At 48.5% G+C, this 16,969-nt stretch overlaps 2 protein-coding genes across 4 annotated transcripts in view; both read left to right on the forward strand.

Moving 5' to 3' along the window:
- Positions 1-11,896, forward strand: part of PXN (paxillin) — a 65,108-nt gene extending 53,212 nt beyond the window's left edge. Inside the window, 8 exon segments of the mRNA XM_034791464.1 lie at positions 709-935; positions 1,469-1,578; positions 3,886-4,025; positions 4,224-4,425; positions 5,153-5,302; positions 5,846-5,903; positions 8,133-8,299; positions 8,301-11,896. Coding sequence (XP_034647355.1) covers positions 709-935; positions 1,469-1,578; positions 3,886-4,025; positions 4,224-4,425; positions 5,153-5,302; positions 5,846-5,903; positions 8,133-8,299; positions 8,301-8,397 — 1,151 coding nt within the window. The 3' untranslated portion in view covers positions 8,398-11,896.
- A 1,558-nt stretch (positions 11,897-13,454) lies between these two features.
- Positions 13,455-16,963, forward strand: LOC117887874. Of its 3 annotated transcripts, XM_034790584.1 has the most exons (4): positions 13,461-13,594; positions 13,680-13,796; positions 15,549-15,880; positions 16,603-16,963. In XM_034790584.1, the coding sequence occupies exons 1-4, from the start codon at positions 13,589-13,591 to the stop codon at positions 16,613-16,615; spliced, it is 468 nt and encodes a 155-aa protein (XP_034646475.1). In that variant the 5' UTR covers positions 13,461-13,588; the 3' UTR covers positions 16,616-16,963. The 3 variants fall into 3 exon arrangements, 2 of the variants coding, with proteins under 2 accessions (XP_034646474.1, XP_034646475.1); XM_034790583.1 differs by lacking the exon at positions 16,603-16,963 and having other exon boundaries at positions 13,455-13,594; positions 15,549-16,273; XR_004648223.1 differs by lacking the exons at positions 13,461-13,594; positions 13,680-13,796; positions 16,603-16,963 and adding an exon at positions 14,809-14,906 and having other exon boundaries at positions 15,549-16,308.
- Positions 16,964-16,969: the final 6 nt, after the last annotated feature.

Raw genomic sequence — 16,969 nt, forward strand, 5'->3', positions numbered from 1 at the left:
TTCCCTCTGCCTGACGTGCTAGTGTGTACGTTTTTAGCTTTATGGAGGTTTTTTTCTTCCCTTCAAAAATGTGTAAGTAGCCTCCACCCAGCAAGTTAAGAACTGTTTCCAGGCGATGAAATTGCATTTACCTGGCAGGCGCCATCCAGTTAACCGTTTGTGTGGCTTGCTGTGTGCTGAGGAGGAATCTTGTTCCTCTGGGAGGCAAATGCTAGCTTGCTACACTGATAGACCGATTGAAACTTTTTGAAAACTGATTGAAAAAGTCTCTTGTGCCGGTTCAGGCTCGTCTGATTCCAGAGAAAATTCTTTCCGGGGAACTCGTTTCCTGGAGAAAGTGACATTCACGGCCATGTTTTAATGATATGGGGCTTGTAATTAGTCTGTGTCAATATCTGACGTAGATCTGTCCGAGTTCTTCTACTGCAAAGCACAATGTGACCAAAAGCTCCTTGCTGCTGGGCTGTTCCCCAGTTTAGCACAAAATCCCAGATGGGGATTTCTTCCGGCTACTTTGGTGCCTCTTGAAGTTTCCTTTTATAACAGGTTTTACTGACCCACTTTCCCTGTCCAGTACAGTTTTGCAGGATGTGCAGTAGATCATCCATAGGGGCTGTAAATGTGACACCATCTGAATGAGGGGAAGAGGAATAAACTGGTGGTCTGCCTAGCCAAGACAAAAAGACCTTTTGTGTTTTTTCTCTGCAGATGCTTTACTAGCGGACCTGGAGTCTACCACCTCTCACATCTCCAAACGGCCTGTGTTCTTGTCGGAGGAAACACCCTATTCCTATCCAACTGGAAACCATACATACCAGGAGATCCCAGTGCCCCCACCTGTGCCACCCCCTCCTTCCAGCGAAGCCCTGAATGGGACTGTGATTGACCCTTTAGACCAGTGGCAACCCAGTGTTTCCCGATACATCCACCAGCAAGTAAGTGTGCGATGCTAGGGGGAAGCGAAGGGGTCTGTGCATGTCTTCTGATCTGATGTGGAGCATATCTAGAGTGCAGGAGATGAGGTGAGGGAGGGAGAGGATTGTGGGGAGTAAGGAGGCGTTTGGGTAATCAGCAGGCTGGCATGTGGTGAGGAAATGGGGGAAGTTTCCCAACAAGATGGAGTGATTGGGGGAAGGGAGAGTCTAGGCACCCACTTCTGTCTGGTTTAGTGATAAAATACCAGTTGAAGACCCATCATCAATGTTCCAGTGAAAACCACAGTACAAAAGACTAGTATTAATCATCCACCTTGCAGCCTATGGAAAGGAGACTGGGAAGTTTCCAACTCAGAGGCAAAATTCCTAGGTGAGCTAGAGGGAGCGTGAGACATGTTGCTGGGCTAGCTTGTGCAATAGGGGTTGAGGCTGATCTGCAGCTGTTTGTTGTTAAGATTTGACCTGTTAACTTCACTGACGTGTACGCATGTGTTCGATGTTCTCAGTCTCCAATACAAATCTCATTTCCTCAGTCCCAGTCTCCTGTGTACAGCTCCAGTGCCAAAAGTGCCAGTGCCTCCGTTCCCCGAGAGAGTGTCTGCTCTTCTTCCTCACGTGCCAGTGAAGAGGAGCACGTCTACAGGTATCCTGCCCCTCCTAGGGAGATGAGAAGCCTGAATTGTGGTGGGGGTGCTGTGGGCAGTAAGCGCTGCGACTCTGCTTCCAGTTACAGGAGGCGGGACAGATACTGACCCCCCCCCCCCCATCCTGTTTCGGTTTTACTGCTCAGGGCTCTCTAGAGTTCTGAACTCCTTTTTCATGGAGGTCATTGTTAATTTAGCCTGGTGGAAATGACTGAGATGGGAAAGCTGGTTTAATCCCTCCATAGGCAGGGTAGGAGGCAACATGATCCAGTGAATAGGGCACCAGAGAATCAGAAAAAAATGGCTTTTGTTTCCAACTCTGCCCGTGACTTTGTCTGTGACAAACCTTCTGTGTTTGTTTTCCCAATTGTACAGTAACGCCTCACTTAATGTTGTAGTTATGTTCCTGAAAAATGCGACTTTATGCGAAACGATGTTAAGTGAATCCAGTTTCCCCATAAGAATTAATATAAATGTGGGGAGGGGGTGGGATTTTTTTAGCCAGACAAAAGACATTATATACATATACTGTCTAAGTTTTAAACCATTTTAAACTGTTTAATATTGTACACAACAATGAATGAGTGTGAAGCTTGGTTGAGGTGGTGGAGTAAGAGGGTGGGATATTTCCCAGGGAATGTCTTGCTGCTAAATGACGAACTAGCACTTGGCTGAGCCCTCAAGGGTTAACAAGCTGTTAATATAGCCTCACACTCTACAAGGCAGCGTGGACTGAGGCAGGAGGGAGGAAACANGGTGCAGAATATCCCTAAGGGATAAGTAGTATCTAAAACAAACATCACACACAGTTCTATATTAAAATAATATTAAATGTCCATATTTAATGTGGTGTTATGATGGTCATTAAAAATTGTTTAAGTGGAGTAGCACCCTAGAAGGTGAAGGATTGTGTAGCAGTTTATTGGGGCTTAAAGAGAGACCTTATGCCTTGCTGGTGGGTTTCTGTCACCATGTACCCTGCTGTATGCTGTTTTATCACTTAGTAGTTAAGGAGGCTAGACCAGGGGTGGACAAACTACGGCCTGCAGGCTGGATCTGGCCCCTCAGGGCTTTGGATCCGGCCTGCGGGACTGCCTCCGGTGGCGCTGCGGGCCCCACGCTGTTCTCAGAAGCGGCCGGCACCACTTCCCTCCAGCCCCCGGACCGGGGGGCAGAGGGCTCTGTGCATTGCCCTTGCCTCCAGGCAGCGCCCCCCACAGCTCCCATTGGCCGGGAACGGGGAACCGCGGCCAATGGGAGCTTCAGGGGAGGTACCTGGAGGGGTGGCAAGGGCAGCACATGCGAAGCCCTCCGCCCCCGCTCCCCGCAGCACTTCCTGGAGCAGCATGGGGTCGGGGACAGGACAGGCAGGTAGGGAGGGAGCCTGACGGGGCCCCAGTGTGCGCTGCTGCCACCCTGGAGCTGCTTTAGGTAAGCGGCACTGGGCCAGAGCCCAAACCCCACCTGCCCCCTGCCCCCAACTCCCTGCCCTAAGCTCCCTGCCTGCACCTTGCACCCCACCTGCACCCCAACCCCTGCCTTGAGCCCCCTTCCGCAGTCCACATCCCTCCTGCACCTCTGCCCTGAGCCCCCTTTGTACTCCGCACCCCTCCGGCATCCCAACCCCCTTCCCAGAGCCCCCTCATACACCCTGCACTCTTCCTCTGCCCCAATATCTTGCCCTGAGCCGCTTCCTGCACACTGCACCCCCTCCCAGACACTGCACTCCCTCCCGCACCCTAACCCTCTGCCCCAGCCCTGCATACAATTTCCCCACCCAGATGTGGCCCTCGGCCCAAAAAGTTTGCCCATCCCTGGGCTAGACAGCAGAATGCTGGGTGGGGAATGTACTTCAGTTGCCTTCCCTTCCTCTAAACCAGCCATGCTTCACCTCTTCCTCAAGGAGGGAATTTCTTTCTTGCTTTTGTGATGTCAGTGGAAACAAATGACTTTCTTCTATGCTGGCTAATGGTTCTGCTTCTCTTCTGCATATCCCTGATCTGCAGTTTAACCCTGTGCTATGTGCAGCCATAGAAATCTTTGTTCATTGCTGCTATTGCAGAGTGAGGACACAGCTGATCAGCTGCTTTGTTGCTAATGTGCTCCAACAATGAGCACCAGCTGATACTGTGCTGAGTGCATTTATTGATTGTATTTTTAGTGTGTACGTTAAATGTCTTGGGTTCCTGACAAGGTGCCTGTGGGGCGCTTGTTACAAAGCTTTCCCCAGACCCCACCATGCTTTATCTTTCACCCCAAAGGGGGGTGACTCCAGTTTTACACTCCTCTTTTCCCTCTCAACCCAGTTTTCCCAACAAGCAGAAGTCTGCAGAACTATCTCCCACCATGATGAGCTCTTCATTGGGCAGCAACCTGTCAGAACTGGACCGACTGCTCCTAGAACTGAACGCTGTTCAGCACAATCCCCCTAGTGGCTTCCCAACAGGTAGGAAGTGATGACCCATGTGTCAGTGCTAGGTATGTTGATGCCTGAATCTCACACCTCCCTCCATGTATAAATCTCCCTGTAACTCTTTCTTTCTCCCCTGCCCAGTTCAGCCTCCTTTTTGCCCTCCCCATATTGTACCTGCCTCTCTTTCCACTGTAAGTGAGGGTCTATTGACTCTGTTTCTTTTCCTGTAAGATGAAGCCAGCAGGAGCCCCTCCCTGCCCAGTGGGACTGGACCTCACTATGTTGTCCCAGAGAGCACTAGCTCTTTGGGGGTGAAGGCAGCACCCCCTACAAAAGAGAAGCCAAAGCGGAACGGAGGGCGTGGGATTGAGGATGTGCGTCCCAGTGTGGAGAGCCTTTTGGATGAACTGGAGAGCTCTGTGCCAAGTCCAGTGTGAGTACTGACCCAGCTACTGTTCCCTTGGGTGCCGGGGGCGTTGGGGCAGAGAGGGGTTAGTGACTCCACACAGTTTAATGACAGCACTTAGGAGAGTGCAGTACTGGCTGGGCAGATGGCCTCCTGTTTCCTTGGTAATGAGGGGATTTGCTCTCTCCAAACTGGGGAAGGTCAAGGAGGAAGTTGAAGATTGTGGCCATGTCTGCTTCTTTTTTGGGCTCAGATTTACTGCAACTGCCATTGAGTCAGAAGCTGCTAACGTTGGAAAAACAGATAAGCGTATAATGGGTCACTTTACCATTTGGGGATACATGTTCAAATCCAGATAGACCTGTCCTCCATGAACTTATCTCATTCTGTTTTGAACCCAGTTATGCTGACTGAAAATTGTCACCATCTGACCAAATAAATTGGGTGGGTCTCAGTCTAGTGCCTAATGGATGGTTGTTCGTATCACAAACTACCACAACTGCACTAATTGGTATCTTTGGCAGTCTCCTAGAGAGAGCAAAGGGTTGGGAAGTGCCAGAAAAGCTGATTTCCTGGAAGGCCTGTTGAGGCGTATTTGGGGTCCAAGTGTGGGGAATCTGGCTGTGCTGCTTTCCTTGCTGTACCTGTCCTGGGAATAAACAGAATCCCAAGAGCTGAGGCTGTCCGCCTGGGATTTTTCACCACCACCGTGTTCAAATGTAACGTGTGTGGTTTTGTTTTGTTTTTTTATCAGCCCTGCCATCACTGTGAACCAGAGTGAGGTGAGCAGCCCACAGCGGGTCACCTCCAGCCAGCAGCAGACTCGCATATCTGCTTCTTCAGCCACAAGAGAACTGGATGAGCTGATGGCATCTCTCTCGGACTTCAAGGTGCCCAACCGTAATAACTTCTGATCTTGTGTTCTCCACTCACTTGTCTGTCGTCCATTTCTACTGACCGCCTCCTCTCCTCAGATCACCCACTGCAACCGTTACTCCTTGTACCCGTCAATTCTCGGTGGTGTATTAGTGCTGTCAAAGTGCTGCTGCAGGTGTGATTGGTGTGATGAAGTCTTATATCTGGTGTGGATAATGCAGAGACTTGTAAACTAAGATCTGTCAGGGTTTGCCCTAGTGTAGCATTCAAAGGGACTAGGCTAATCTTCTGAAGTGGTGAGCAATAGATAGGATATGCTGATGCCAAGTGCAGATCTCATAATGTCCAGAAGTCTCTTAGAAGCAGGGAGGATTTTCTGATGTAACTGCTGCTGTGTCGTCCCAAGTGCTTAGCTAGNTCATGACATTATTGTCAATGTTTAGCAAATAAAATCTCATTGTGGCTACTGGCACTAAGCACAGGTATACACAAGCGGACTCTTGATGGCTGAGAAACGTCCTCCTGCAGCCTAAGGACTTCAGCTTTCCAGCCTTTTGTGTCTCTTCTCCAGAAGAGGCACTTGGGGTCGGGAGTCTGTANTGTGGCACCCTGAGTGCTTTGTCTGTCGGGTAAGAGAGCCTGTGCTGCCCACTGGCACCTGATCCCTCTCCCAAGTCCCCTAGGTGGCTGTCTGGTGGGTCCCTCGATCAGAACAAGGGGTCTGTGCCAGCACAGGACAGCCAGCCCCACAAACTACATAGTGTGATAGTGACCACGCACCCTCTTGCTTCTCTGCCTGTTTCCATTCAATTCTCTAGGGGCTTAATTCCCTCCCCCTGCCCCATAGCCACAGTTATGGGCTTCTGCAGCAGTTCACTGATAAGCACAGAATTTTTCCAGTGGTTTCTTAGTAATAGTGAGCTAAGCTTTCTAAGCACTTCGCCTCAGCACCCTGATTTGAAGAGCTTCCTCGTGTGCTCACTCTGGAAATGTCAACTTAACGAGACTGACCTATTTGGATCAACTTGGAAACTAATGAAATTAGCTATGAACTGTAATGCTGCAGAATAAATACTTAGCATGTCTTCAAAGAGCCTTGCAAATATTTACCCATCTCCCAGGAGCAGTGTAAAGATTAATATCAGCCACGTGTTACCGAGGCAGAGACAGAAGGCGGAGTTCAAAATGGGGGTCAGAACCCATAAGTTCCTGTTTCAAATCCTGTGCTCAGACCACTAGTCTGCTTTCCTCTGCTGCACAGCAGCCCGCGTGAAAGGAGTTGGCTGAAGCTGTCTGTTTGAAACTCTCCATCACTCAGAAGGCCCCTGTGAATAGAAATTCTGGCAGTCTCTTGTGAGCAGCTGACCAGCTCCGTCCCTGCCTGGACCTGGCTTCAGGCTCTTCTGCTCAGGAGATGTTGCTGGGCATTCTTCACGCTGCTGCCTGTTAGTGGGGGCAGCAACTTTTGGGCAGATTCTGTCTTTCTGTTGTTAGTCAGGCCAATTTCCAGTGTTTGTTTTCGAATGGAGGTGGATGGCTTAGTAGTCCCAGCGTCAGGCTCCCAGGAGCCTGCCGCCTTTCAATGCTGCAGGCAACTGGAGTTCCTTGCAGTTCACTGTGTGAGAACATGCCTGGATATGCACTTACTGTGGCTGCACCCTGCTGGATGCCTGCACGCAGGGCTCAGTTTGCATCTGCCTGTGACTAAGTAGATGTCCAACCATGCGTGCACTTGTGGTAGTGTGCGTGTCCCTAGGGAAGAAGGATGGGCTGGACGTTCAAGTACAAAACTAGGACTCAGGACATCTTGACTTTGCTGCTGACCCGTGTGACCCTGGGCAAGTCCCTTAATGGCTCTATACCTCAGTTTCCCCACCTGTAAAATGGGGGGGAATTCCTCCTAACTTCCCATGACTGTAGTGAAGGTACAGCCATTAATACCTGCGTGGGGCTTAGACCGTGATAACCATTATAGAGAGATGGGTGCCTCTTAAAAAACTGGTCTCTAACAGCTTCTCTTCCTAGACATTAAAGACCCAGTATCGCTTTTGTAAGGGTATGGACTTGTCCCCCAGGGTCCTTGCCCAAAATTTCTTCCCCTCCACATTTCTCCAGTGGCTGTCACCTTCTGCCTGCCACTGTATTTCAGTGGTGAAGTGACTCTCGTATGTGTGTAGTTTGGGATGAGTCAAGAAGGAGGGTGCTGTCCCAGGGAATATGCATAATATCTGGCATTCTAAATGGGTAATTTAAAAAAACCCCTACTGGCCATCACTTTCTTTTTCACTGATCTGAGCGTAAGCAGGGCAGATACAGCTCAAGAAATGAAAACCAGCCCATTGTGACAAGGTAAAAGGTGCTCCTGCTGCCCTGGAGCATAAGGAATTCTTCCCTGCCTATCACCTGGGTGAGCTGGGGTGTGTGGGCTATAAAAGCTGTTGTGGTGGCAGCTGTCTCTGTGGACGGGGGTGTTCTCTTCCCTCCCAGCTTACTGGAAGCAGGAGAGGCTCTGGTGTTGCTTACCAAGTGTTCAGTAGTTTGGCTCTTGGGTTTGGATTTTCTTTGTGTTAATAAAGCCAGCCTGGAGTAAAGGGACATGAAGTATAGTTGAGGGCTTTATTTTCCCTCCCAGTTGCTGCATCTGCCTGCTTACGCTCAGTAACCCTGTGTCTGCTGGGCACCCATCATCTTTGCAGCAGTACTTCTGCAGCCCCTTTCTGCTGGATGAAGATGATTCACCCTGCCCACTTCCTGCAGGAGGCAGCTAGGGGCATGGCAGGCGAAGGCATGGATTGTGGAGTTGCCTGTGTCCCCAGCTTGCCATATCAATCTGTTCCTTTTGCTTCCACCTCCTGCAGGAATGTTTCACGCCGTTCATCAACGGCAGCTTCTTTGAGCACGATGGGCAGCCCTACTGTGAGGTGCATTATCACGAACGCCGCGGCTCGCTGTGTTCCGGCTGCCAGAAGCCCATCACGGGACGCTGCATCACCGCCATGGCCAAGAAATTTCACCCAGAACACTTTCTGTGCCTTCTGCCTCAAGCAGCTCAACAAAGGAACCTTCAAGGAACAGAATGACAAGCCCTACTGTCAGAACTGCTTCCTCAAACTCTTCTGCTAGACGCATCCTAGCTGGGAACGGAGCATCTTTCTGCCACCTCACTAGGCAGCCGAGTCTCTCTGAGCATTACTGTGATTTAGAAACCTTGCCGGGGAAGGGGGGTGCTAAGTGCTGCTCCAGAAAGACGAGATGGACCATTAAACTGGAAATGCCCATGCTGTGTTTCAGTGGGGAGATGCTGAGCCCCATCATTAAAGTGTTGTATGATTGTTGACAGCCGAGAGGAGCCTGAAGCGCTAGCGAGGAGATGCCTTTCTCAAGGAGAGGGCTGGATAAAGCCTTGAGTCAACTCTCCCTGAGCCGACATGTGACACTTCCAAGCAAAACGTCCTTGGCTTTGGTGACACTTCTCTCTCGCTGGGGCAGTTAAGCGCTGTGTGACCCAAGCAGTAGCTCTGCTGCTGCACAGCAAGGGCCATGCTCTGACCTCTGCATTGCCCGGACTGTGCACGGTCGAGTCCTGGGGCACACGGGATTTACTACGATTACAGCAGCAGCCCCAGAAGCTGTAAAGACCCTGCAGTGGAGTCTTTCCAGTTCAGTAACACTGCAGGGAATTGATGCCACTTATTTGTTAGAAAGGGGAAGTAGGGGGCTACTCTGTTTTTCTAGCTTGTGATTCTCTCCCCCTCCTGAATGGAGTGTCCCATTTTGTGCTGGACACCCCCAAATCCCCAGGAGTGGGTAGGGCAAATGCTCCTAATTCTGCTGCTCCTGGGAGAGGAGGAGGAGACTGGCACCAATTAATTTTAAAAGAAAATGCAGAGAAATTTGAGGGCCCAGCCCTCCCCTCTGAGCGAATGTGGCTTATGCTGTGTGTCTGGCCTGCATTTTACTAAGGGAAGGGCCTGAAAAGCCTCTCTAGGTTTTTTTAAAAAGCAAGGAGAAAGTAAAGCTATAGATTTCGTATTCCTTGTTCATCTTCTTCTTTGCTCTTTGCTAATCAGGCTGGCAGTCCCTCTTCTTTGATACTGTCCTGTTCCTTGCTCGTTCTACTGAGACTCTCTAGAGCAATAATCTTTGATATTGACTGTTACTGGTCTAACAAGTCCCCGAGGTCTGGTGTATCTGACCCTTGGAGTTTTGCTATGGAACTGAATACTGTATGCTTTGATAAAAACTGTGGATTTCTACACTGAGGTTTGAGTTCAGAACTAATTTACTTTTAATCCTCTTCTACAGAAATTGGTTTTGAAGTGATTTTAAGAAAGCTACTTTTATTTCTCACACTGTGCTGTTCTAGGCAGTGTACCAGTTGTGCTGGTTACTGCATCTGTAACCTCAATGCTTGGGTCTAACAAACTATTAACATGAAGTATTTTCTTTTTATTGGGGGTTGGGAGGGCTCTGGGTTTTGCAGGGGAAGGGAATGTGACTGGTATTGTTTTCTAGCACAAGCAGGTGAGCTGTGAATAGCTCTTTTAATTATCTCAGATCACCTGGAAAGTTTATTTTGTAACCTGTAAACTGCTGTATTTGACTTACCTGCCTTTCTCCAAAGCCCGACTTCCAGGGTAACAAAGTGAGTCTTAATTCAGTGCCACATGATGCAGAGATGGAGAACCCAAAGTCCACCTTCATAGTTTTATTCCTCTTCAACCATCAGAAATGAGAGCAGAGGGTTAACTCGGGAAGGGGAGTTCTCCCCTTAGGTGGGAAGGATGGTCCTGGGGCTGAAAAAAAGGGCTGGGAGTCAGGAGATCTGGAATCTGTGCTTGATTCTGCCACAGACTTGCTGTGTAACCTTAGGCCAGTCACTTAGCCACTCTGTGCCTCATCTGCAAAATGGGGCAATATTCCCGCCTTGTAGGATTTTGAGGTTTAGTTCATATTTGTCAAAGGCACTTTCAGATCTTCAGAAGGAGGGTGCTGTAGAAGGACAAAGGATTGTGTTAGAAACAACCCTACAGTGTTCTACACTAATGGTGAAAGTGGTGCAGTGAGAAGAGGGTTTTAAAATATGACTCTAGAAGATTCTAGATCTTTGGTTATTAAGGCATGACACATTGGGGTGGCTACAAAATTTTCAAAATGGAACAGGCATAGGGAGTTCTGGGATTAACTGTGTAAGAAACAAACCCTCACTTTAACAGAGGGATCCTAGCTTACTATTTTAAATAACCTTAGCTCAATGCTTCACTACCCTCCTTGAATAAGTGGAACTGTTTTTCACTGGTTTCCCATACAAATGAGCCTCAGTCTGTGGTTGTGAAAGCAGGGTTTTGTGGAACAAGTGGTAAAACAAAAAGCTACTCCAGCTGGGCAGAGCACAGCTTTTGGGAAGTTCCCAAGGCAAGAAACTGTCTAAATGGTCATTTTGGAGTTGAAATTAGTTTTACTTAAAATTGGGATTTCTGAGCTTCCTGCTGAAACTGACACTTGTTCTGACCCCGCTGGTTGGGAGAACGGTCCTGTGTCCAGTGCACAGGACTGGGAGTGTCTCTGCCACTGCATTTCTGTGTGATACTGAGGGAGTTTATAACCTTCTGTGCCTCAGTTTCCTTATCTGTAAAATGGGGATAATACTTAACCTACCTCACTGGGGTGTTGAGGCTTAATTCACGGATATTTCTGAAGGGCTTTGAGACCCTTGGAGGGAAGGTGCTGTAAAAGGGGAAAATCTTGTTACAGTATCCCAGTGTCAGAGCAAAACCGTTTCATCCCCTTTTAATAATGGTTTCATAGTCTCCATGACCATTACTGCCTTAGCAAAATGTTGAGAGCTTTCCTGATCAATTGGGATTTAAACTGGTTTGGGGATGGGTCCTATGCTCATTGCTGCCTCCAAATGTTACTTTCCCTCAAGATGGCTGCTGCCAGTAGGAGGGTCAGAAATACCCATTTTAAATTTCCTAAGTTCAAGTACAGTTTAGACTGGAACATTTGAAATGCTGTACAGAGCAAACTGGGGAAAGGGATGTGTTAAGATTGCCCTGGGTGATTAGCAAGCATACTTCACAGATACTGATGGTGCTAAAGTGCAGACCAGCAAGTTGTACTACTGCACTGTTGCAGGTAGTGGGACGTGTCCCAAGGAGTGGTTGGGGAGAGGGGTTAGGCGAGAATGTGCTTTTGGAAGGCTGAGATGGGTAATTCAGGCTTAAACTGGACACAGGAGGCAGGTGTGTACAGTACACAGCCTCTGAGGAGCTACAAGACTGCATGCAGAGGCCTGGCAGCTGCCCGTTCAGAGGCAAGTTAAGCTCTAGCTACACCCCTGTTTCTTTGAAAGGTTTTGTGTTAGGGTTACTATAATGTTGTCTTGAAAGGCCTCAGTGCTCTGTTTACAATGATCTCCTCATCTGATGAACTCTGGCAGTGCAATCAAAGAGCTATCAGACAAGGTGGGTCTCAATCAAATCACGCCCCGAATAGCTTGGGGGGATTTCCCTCTGGGTCGACAGTTACTTCATTTGTTTTTTCCTTGTGAACTTCTAACTCTGCTTTTTCCATTTAAAATCCCTGTGATTATGCTAATAAAATTTTACCATTATTTTCACTTGACTTGGTTCCAGTCATTTCTAGGCTTGTGGAAATGGTTCAAAGCATCCATCGTCTGTAGTTCCTCTGGCTTCTCCATTGTGGAAGGCAAAAGGCCACACTGGCAAGAGCTGAGGAGGGGGGTGTTTATTAGTGCAGTTTAGGCCTTAGCCTGGACAGGGCAGAGATGTAAAACCTGAAGGTGCTAAAACAGAAACTCTCTTGTGCAATAAGCAGACGTGAATCCTGACACACTCACTTCATCCTTCTCAGCACAATACGCTGGCGTTGCCACACCCTAGGGCCATGCAATAACTGCTTGCACACTGGGTCATGAAGAGTGCTAATACCCTCCAGTCGTTCTCAACCTCTGCATGGTGACCTTACTGACAGCATCTGGAAATCACAACCTACATTTAAACCCCCTGGACTGCATAGTAACCTTCCTGATGCACCTCTGTGCTAAGCACTTGTAATCATACCACTGATTATTCCACATAACACCACAGATGTATAGGCTGTTTGCAGTAATAACAATAAAAAAAACAAAACACATGCCTGAAGAGAAAATGCCATCCCTGCCCTAAAGAGCTCACAGTCTAAAGGGACTTATACAGGCCAATGGCAGTAGCACAAGAAGAAAATAGGGCTTAGCTCTGGGACTTTGACCTTCACAAGGAATGATCCCCAAGAAGCAAATGAAAACAAGTCTTTAGGCAGGAACCTGGTCCTGTGCACAGTAATGCAGTAAACCTGAGGTCAATAGAAAGCTGCTGTTAAGAAAAAAATCTGTAGCCTTCCTGCAGACGAGTTAACTCCCAGTTTGCACTTGGAAAGTTGGAGGAACTGGTCTGATTTCAGATATCTGAGCATGGGTAGGTGAAGAAAATGAAGTGGCCTTTATAGAGCTGAGACCTAAACTGATTTATTCAAATCCCCCCGATCCAGCACCAGAGCATACAAGCAGCGTCTGGATTGGCAGGCGGCAGTACAACAGCAGGAATTTCTAATTAAAATTCTCCCAAGCTGGCTAATCCTAAACTCTTGACGCTATCTGTGTGCTGTGCGCATGTATGACATCCAAAAGTTGACAGGAATGCAGTGTTAAGGTCCCTGACTTAGAACTTTAATTCACAACTTAACAAGAAGTTAAAGCTTCTCCCAGCCCCATTAACCGGACCCTGTTAGGAGTACTATATAGATATATATAGATATAGATATAGATAGATAGATATATTTTTTCATGTTAAATATGTAGCTGAATGTATTGCTGTTTTGGTTTAGCACATACACAGGGCCAGAAATCACCCACCTCTGGTGTTTGCCTGGTTCTAGGCAACGGAATACGTTCCTTTAAAAATATCTAGTTTGGGGGAAAGACTAAAATGTCACCTTCCCCCGTTCTTGTTTTTGCACCTGCCATTTTCCCTTGCTCCCAAAAATGCAGTGGGACGGAGAGAGGATTTGGCTGTTGTTTCATAGCGATGGTTTCCAAAATCCTTCATGCTAACAGTCCCAGCAACAGCCTGTTTGGACAGAAATAATTCGCATTGTTCAATCTCCACATTCCATTCAGTTCTCGGCCTCCCAGCTCCGGTCCCAGCCCCCTTCTCTCTTCCCAGGCTGGGCTGGTTCATAGTGCCAGTTGGAATATGGTGACCTGTGATGTTGACAGCTGGGGACCTACCACCTCAGAGACTTTCAGTGGTTAATGACAGTAAGTAGTTTTCGCTCACGCTTTCTCCTTTTTTGACTTGCTGCGTCCCAGTTTCCAGCATAATTCTCCCTTCCCATTAACACAGGACCTAGGAGTGCAGCGCCCTGCCATGGTGGTGGTGGTGTCATTGACTATTTACAGAATCTCCCAAGATGGAGAACCAGACCTTGTGTGTCTCCCGCTCTGCTGCTGGCTGAGTGGGGTAAGTGGCATGGAGCAATAGGCCTTTGAGGTTAGGTGGGGCCTTCCAGAGAGGAGGGAGGCTACTAGTTGTGTCTCCTGCTATTTGTGCTGAAGGCTGGGGCTACTAGCTAATGGGGCTGGGAGTGATTCGACCTGCACGCTTTGCCAGTCCCTGCCTTGAGCTGGTTTACATAAAGAATCTGAAGTGCGGCAAGGCATGTCCAGTACAATAGGTATTGTAGGATAAGTCCAGGGGTGTTTCTTCTGGAATCCGAGCTGTGACTTCCTCTACACACTGCACACGAAACACACAAATGGAGTTCAATAAATAATACCCCTACTGAACACTGCCTTGACTGAGATTTCTAATGCGATGTCTGGCAAACGTTCTCTCACCCCCATCTAACCCCTGTAACAACCGGCTCCAGGCACATCAAGACCCCACACGCACAGGTGCGGCATGTGCAAGATCAGTTTGAAGCTAAGGATTAAGACGAACAGGCCCCAAGCTCTGAATCTTTTGCAGAAACACGTAGGGGATCTACAAGACCCAAATAACCTTGGACTCGGTGAGAATCTTTAATCTTGCGTGGAGCAGCTTGGTATTTACATGGAAACAAAACCTGATCGAGGAGGCAGCAACACTTGTATTTAATTTCCAGAGCCACCCTGTTTTCGCCTTTCCCCGAGTGAGTTTGGCTGACACGCCAGCTTCGGAGAAGGCTCACAGCTCCCTCTAGGGCCCATTGACAAAACTTCGGAGGTGGGCACAGGCCTCAGAACTCGATGCAAGGCCTCTTTCCCTGCAGTCACCAGCCCCCTCTTGGGTGAGCCTTAAGTGCCTCATGCTATCCAGGGATTGAGCCCAGATGCCGCACAGGCTTCAGGAAGAACCAGAGGCTTGTGTTTGCCCCGGATAAGAATTTAGTAGCCAACCTATTACGAATGATACCAAACACATTTTTAAACCCAGACGGGCTGATCTGTTGGACTGAGGTTCAGGCTTGACAAATACTGCAGGGGCGATGAGTGGAATACCACACAGTTTGCTCTGTGTCTTCAGCATGAGCCAGGAAGGAGGGAGATGCTACATCCCCTGTGCAGCTGGGAAAGACCCCTTGCTTTTTTGGTAAGACTAGAAACGTGTCCCTGTTTGTTTGGGCAAAAGGTCTCTTCCTTCTGCAGGGCACTGGCTGTTACAGTGGTGTCATGTCTCAAACAGTGAGACCCTTTGGTCGGAAATGGGCTTTAGTCCTTGTCTACATGAGAAAGTTGCATCAATTTTATCTTTAAAATTATTTTTTTAAACCACACTCACCCTGTGTGGAGACTTAAACCAAAATAAGATGTTCTTATCTTAAACCTCTTCCTAATCGACTGAATGGCAACAGCCACTCCTGCTTTTGCAGAGGTTTATAAATCACACCTTTAAACTGAGTCGCTTTTCTGGTGTAGATGAGCCCATCTAAACATACAATGGCATTAATAAAAGAGCTCCTCCCAAAACAAGCCCTCCTGTCACCTCATGGACTCTTAGCCCAGCACTCAGGTGTTGAGGTGACTGACCAGAATTTCCAGCTACATAACTAGACCCCAAGCATGTTCTCAATGAAAACAGCACCCCAAACCCTCATCTGACTGGCATCATAGCTATAAGCATAGTGCCTATTCCAGCGTAACTCCCCCACGGAGACGCTATTCAGAATAGAAGCAACTTGGTTCCCCAAAGTTACTACTCTGCTTTGATGAACAACATCATCTTCCATCTCAGGTTTTCCATATACTGCCCACGGATGGTATCCTCCAGGGTCCTCTCCAGCATAGTTCTCGCTCTCAGAGTGATGATGCTGAGGTCTCTTCCAAATACGGCTCCCCTGGGTACCTGGCGACATCTTGGATGGAAGGGGCCACAGCGATTCACTTCCTGATGATGTCACGCACAGCACTCACCACAAAGTTCCTCACCGTAGCCTCCAGGCACATCGAAAGATGGAAGGCGCAAGTGATCGCAGCAGCATCAGACAGATCACCCCCTTCGAGGGATGTTGCTGCCTCCCTGCCTATGCGAGACGTACACCAGCTCGTTACTGGCCCGCCGGGGAGGTACATCTTCTTCTTTGCCAGCTGCCTTATGGAGCTGTCTGCCTTGTTGAGTGGTACCTTCACCACAGCAGTTAGCACCAGGCAACCAGGATCTGTGTTTTTTCCAGGAGTTGTAAGAAATTCCTTCCTTTCCTGGGTCTATATTTTCTGTCTCTAGGGGTCTGTTACTATTTCCTGGAGCGTAAAGTGACAACAAGCTATATAGGTGAAAGAGAGAGAATGTAATCATTGGGCACGCATTGAGAGAGTGCTGGTGCCTGGAACCAGCCCTGTTTTAAACTGCTGGGATCAGGGCAGCTGCTCCCTTTGCCACTCCCACATCTCACCCCCGTTGGCAGCCAGGTGCCAGGGGAGGCAAAGGGGGCAGGGACATTAAAGGGGCCGTACCAGCAGGGCTGCCGACAGGGAAGCAAAACAGATACAAAAAATGTGCAAGCGCTATCCGGGGTGACTAAACCGCATGTGGCTCTTTTACAGTTACAGTGCGGCTCCTGGAGCTCCCCATTCACCCCACCACCACCACTCTCCACCTACCAGACTGGGGGGGGGGGGGAGCTCAGGGCTTCTGCCCTGCGGCAGGGTAGAGGAGACTGGTGCCTGCCACTTTCCATGCACAAAATGCTTAGGGCAGATTGCCTAGAAAAATGCTGTAAGAAAAGCTGACCTCTCCCTCCCTCTCTCTCTCTCTCTGTGTTCGCTTATCTATCTTCCGTCTCACCCAGGACCGCTAATTAATTTCGAGGAAAACACCGCAGACACAAACACTGCCAACAAGCTATAGAGGTGAAAGAGAGAGAAAGGTAATCGTTGGGCAGGCATTGAGAGAGTGAGAAAATCTAGCCTATATTCAAGAAAAAATAACTATTCTAGGCTTTAATAGCCTACAAATCATAGATGCACATAGTTTGAAATCATTTGCTCACCAAGTTCTCAGAATATTTCGACTGATTGATAGATCTATAGATCTTCCTTCGCTTCTCTCAAAACCCTCTATCCTTTCGTCAGGACTCTATGATATTTACTGTGAAGTTTTCCGAAACTTATGGAGGGAAGCCAAAACAAGATCTGCTCGACCCACGTCCATAAGAC

This window comes from Trachemys scripta, chromosome 15, assembly GCF_013100865.1.
Source record: "Trachemys scripta elegans isolate TJP31775 chromosome 15, CAS_Tse_1.0, whole genome shotgun sequence".
Taxonomy (NCBI): Eukaryota; Metazoa; Chordata; order Testudines; family Emydidae; genus Trachemys; species Trachemys scripta.

Coding starts and splice junctions, on each gene's coding strand:
- LOC117887874 (XM_034790583.1), top strand. Junction 13,797..15,548: donor TCTGCTGCTGGCTGAGTGGG/GTAAGTGGCATG, acceptor CTTCCATCTCAG/GTTTTCCATATACTGCCCAC.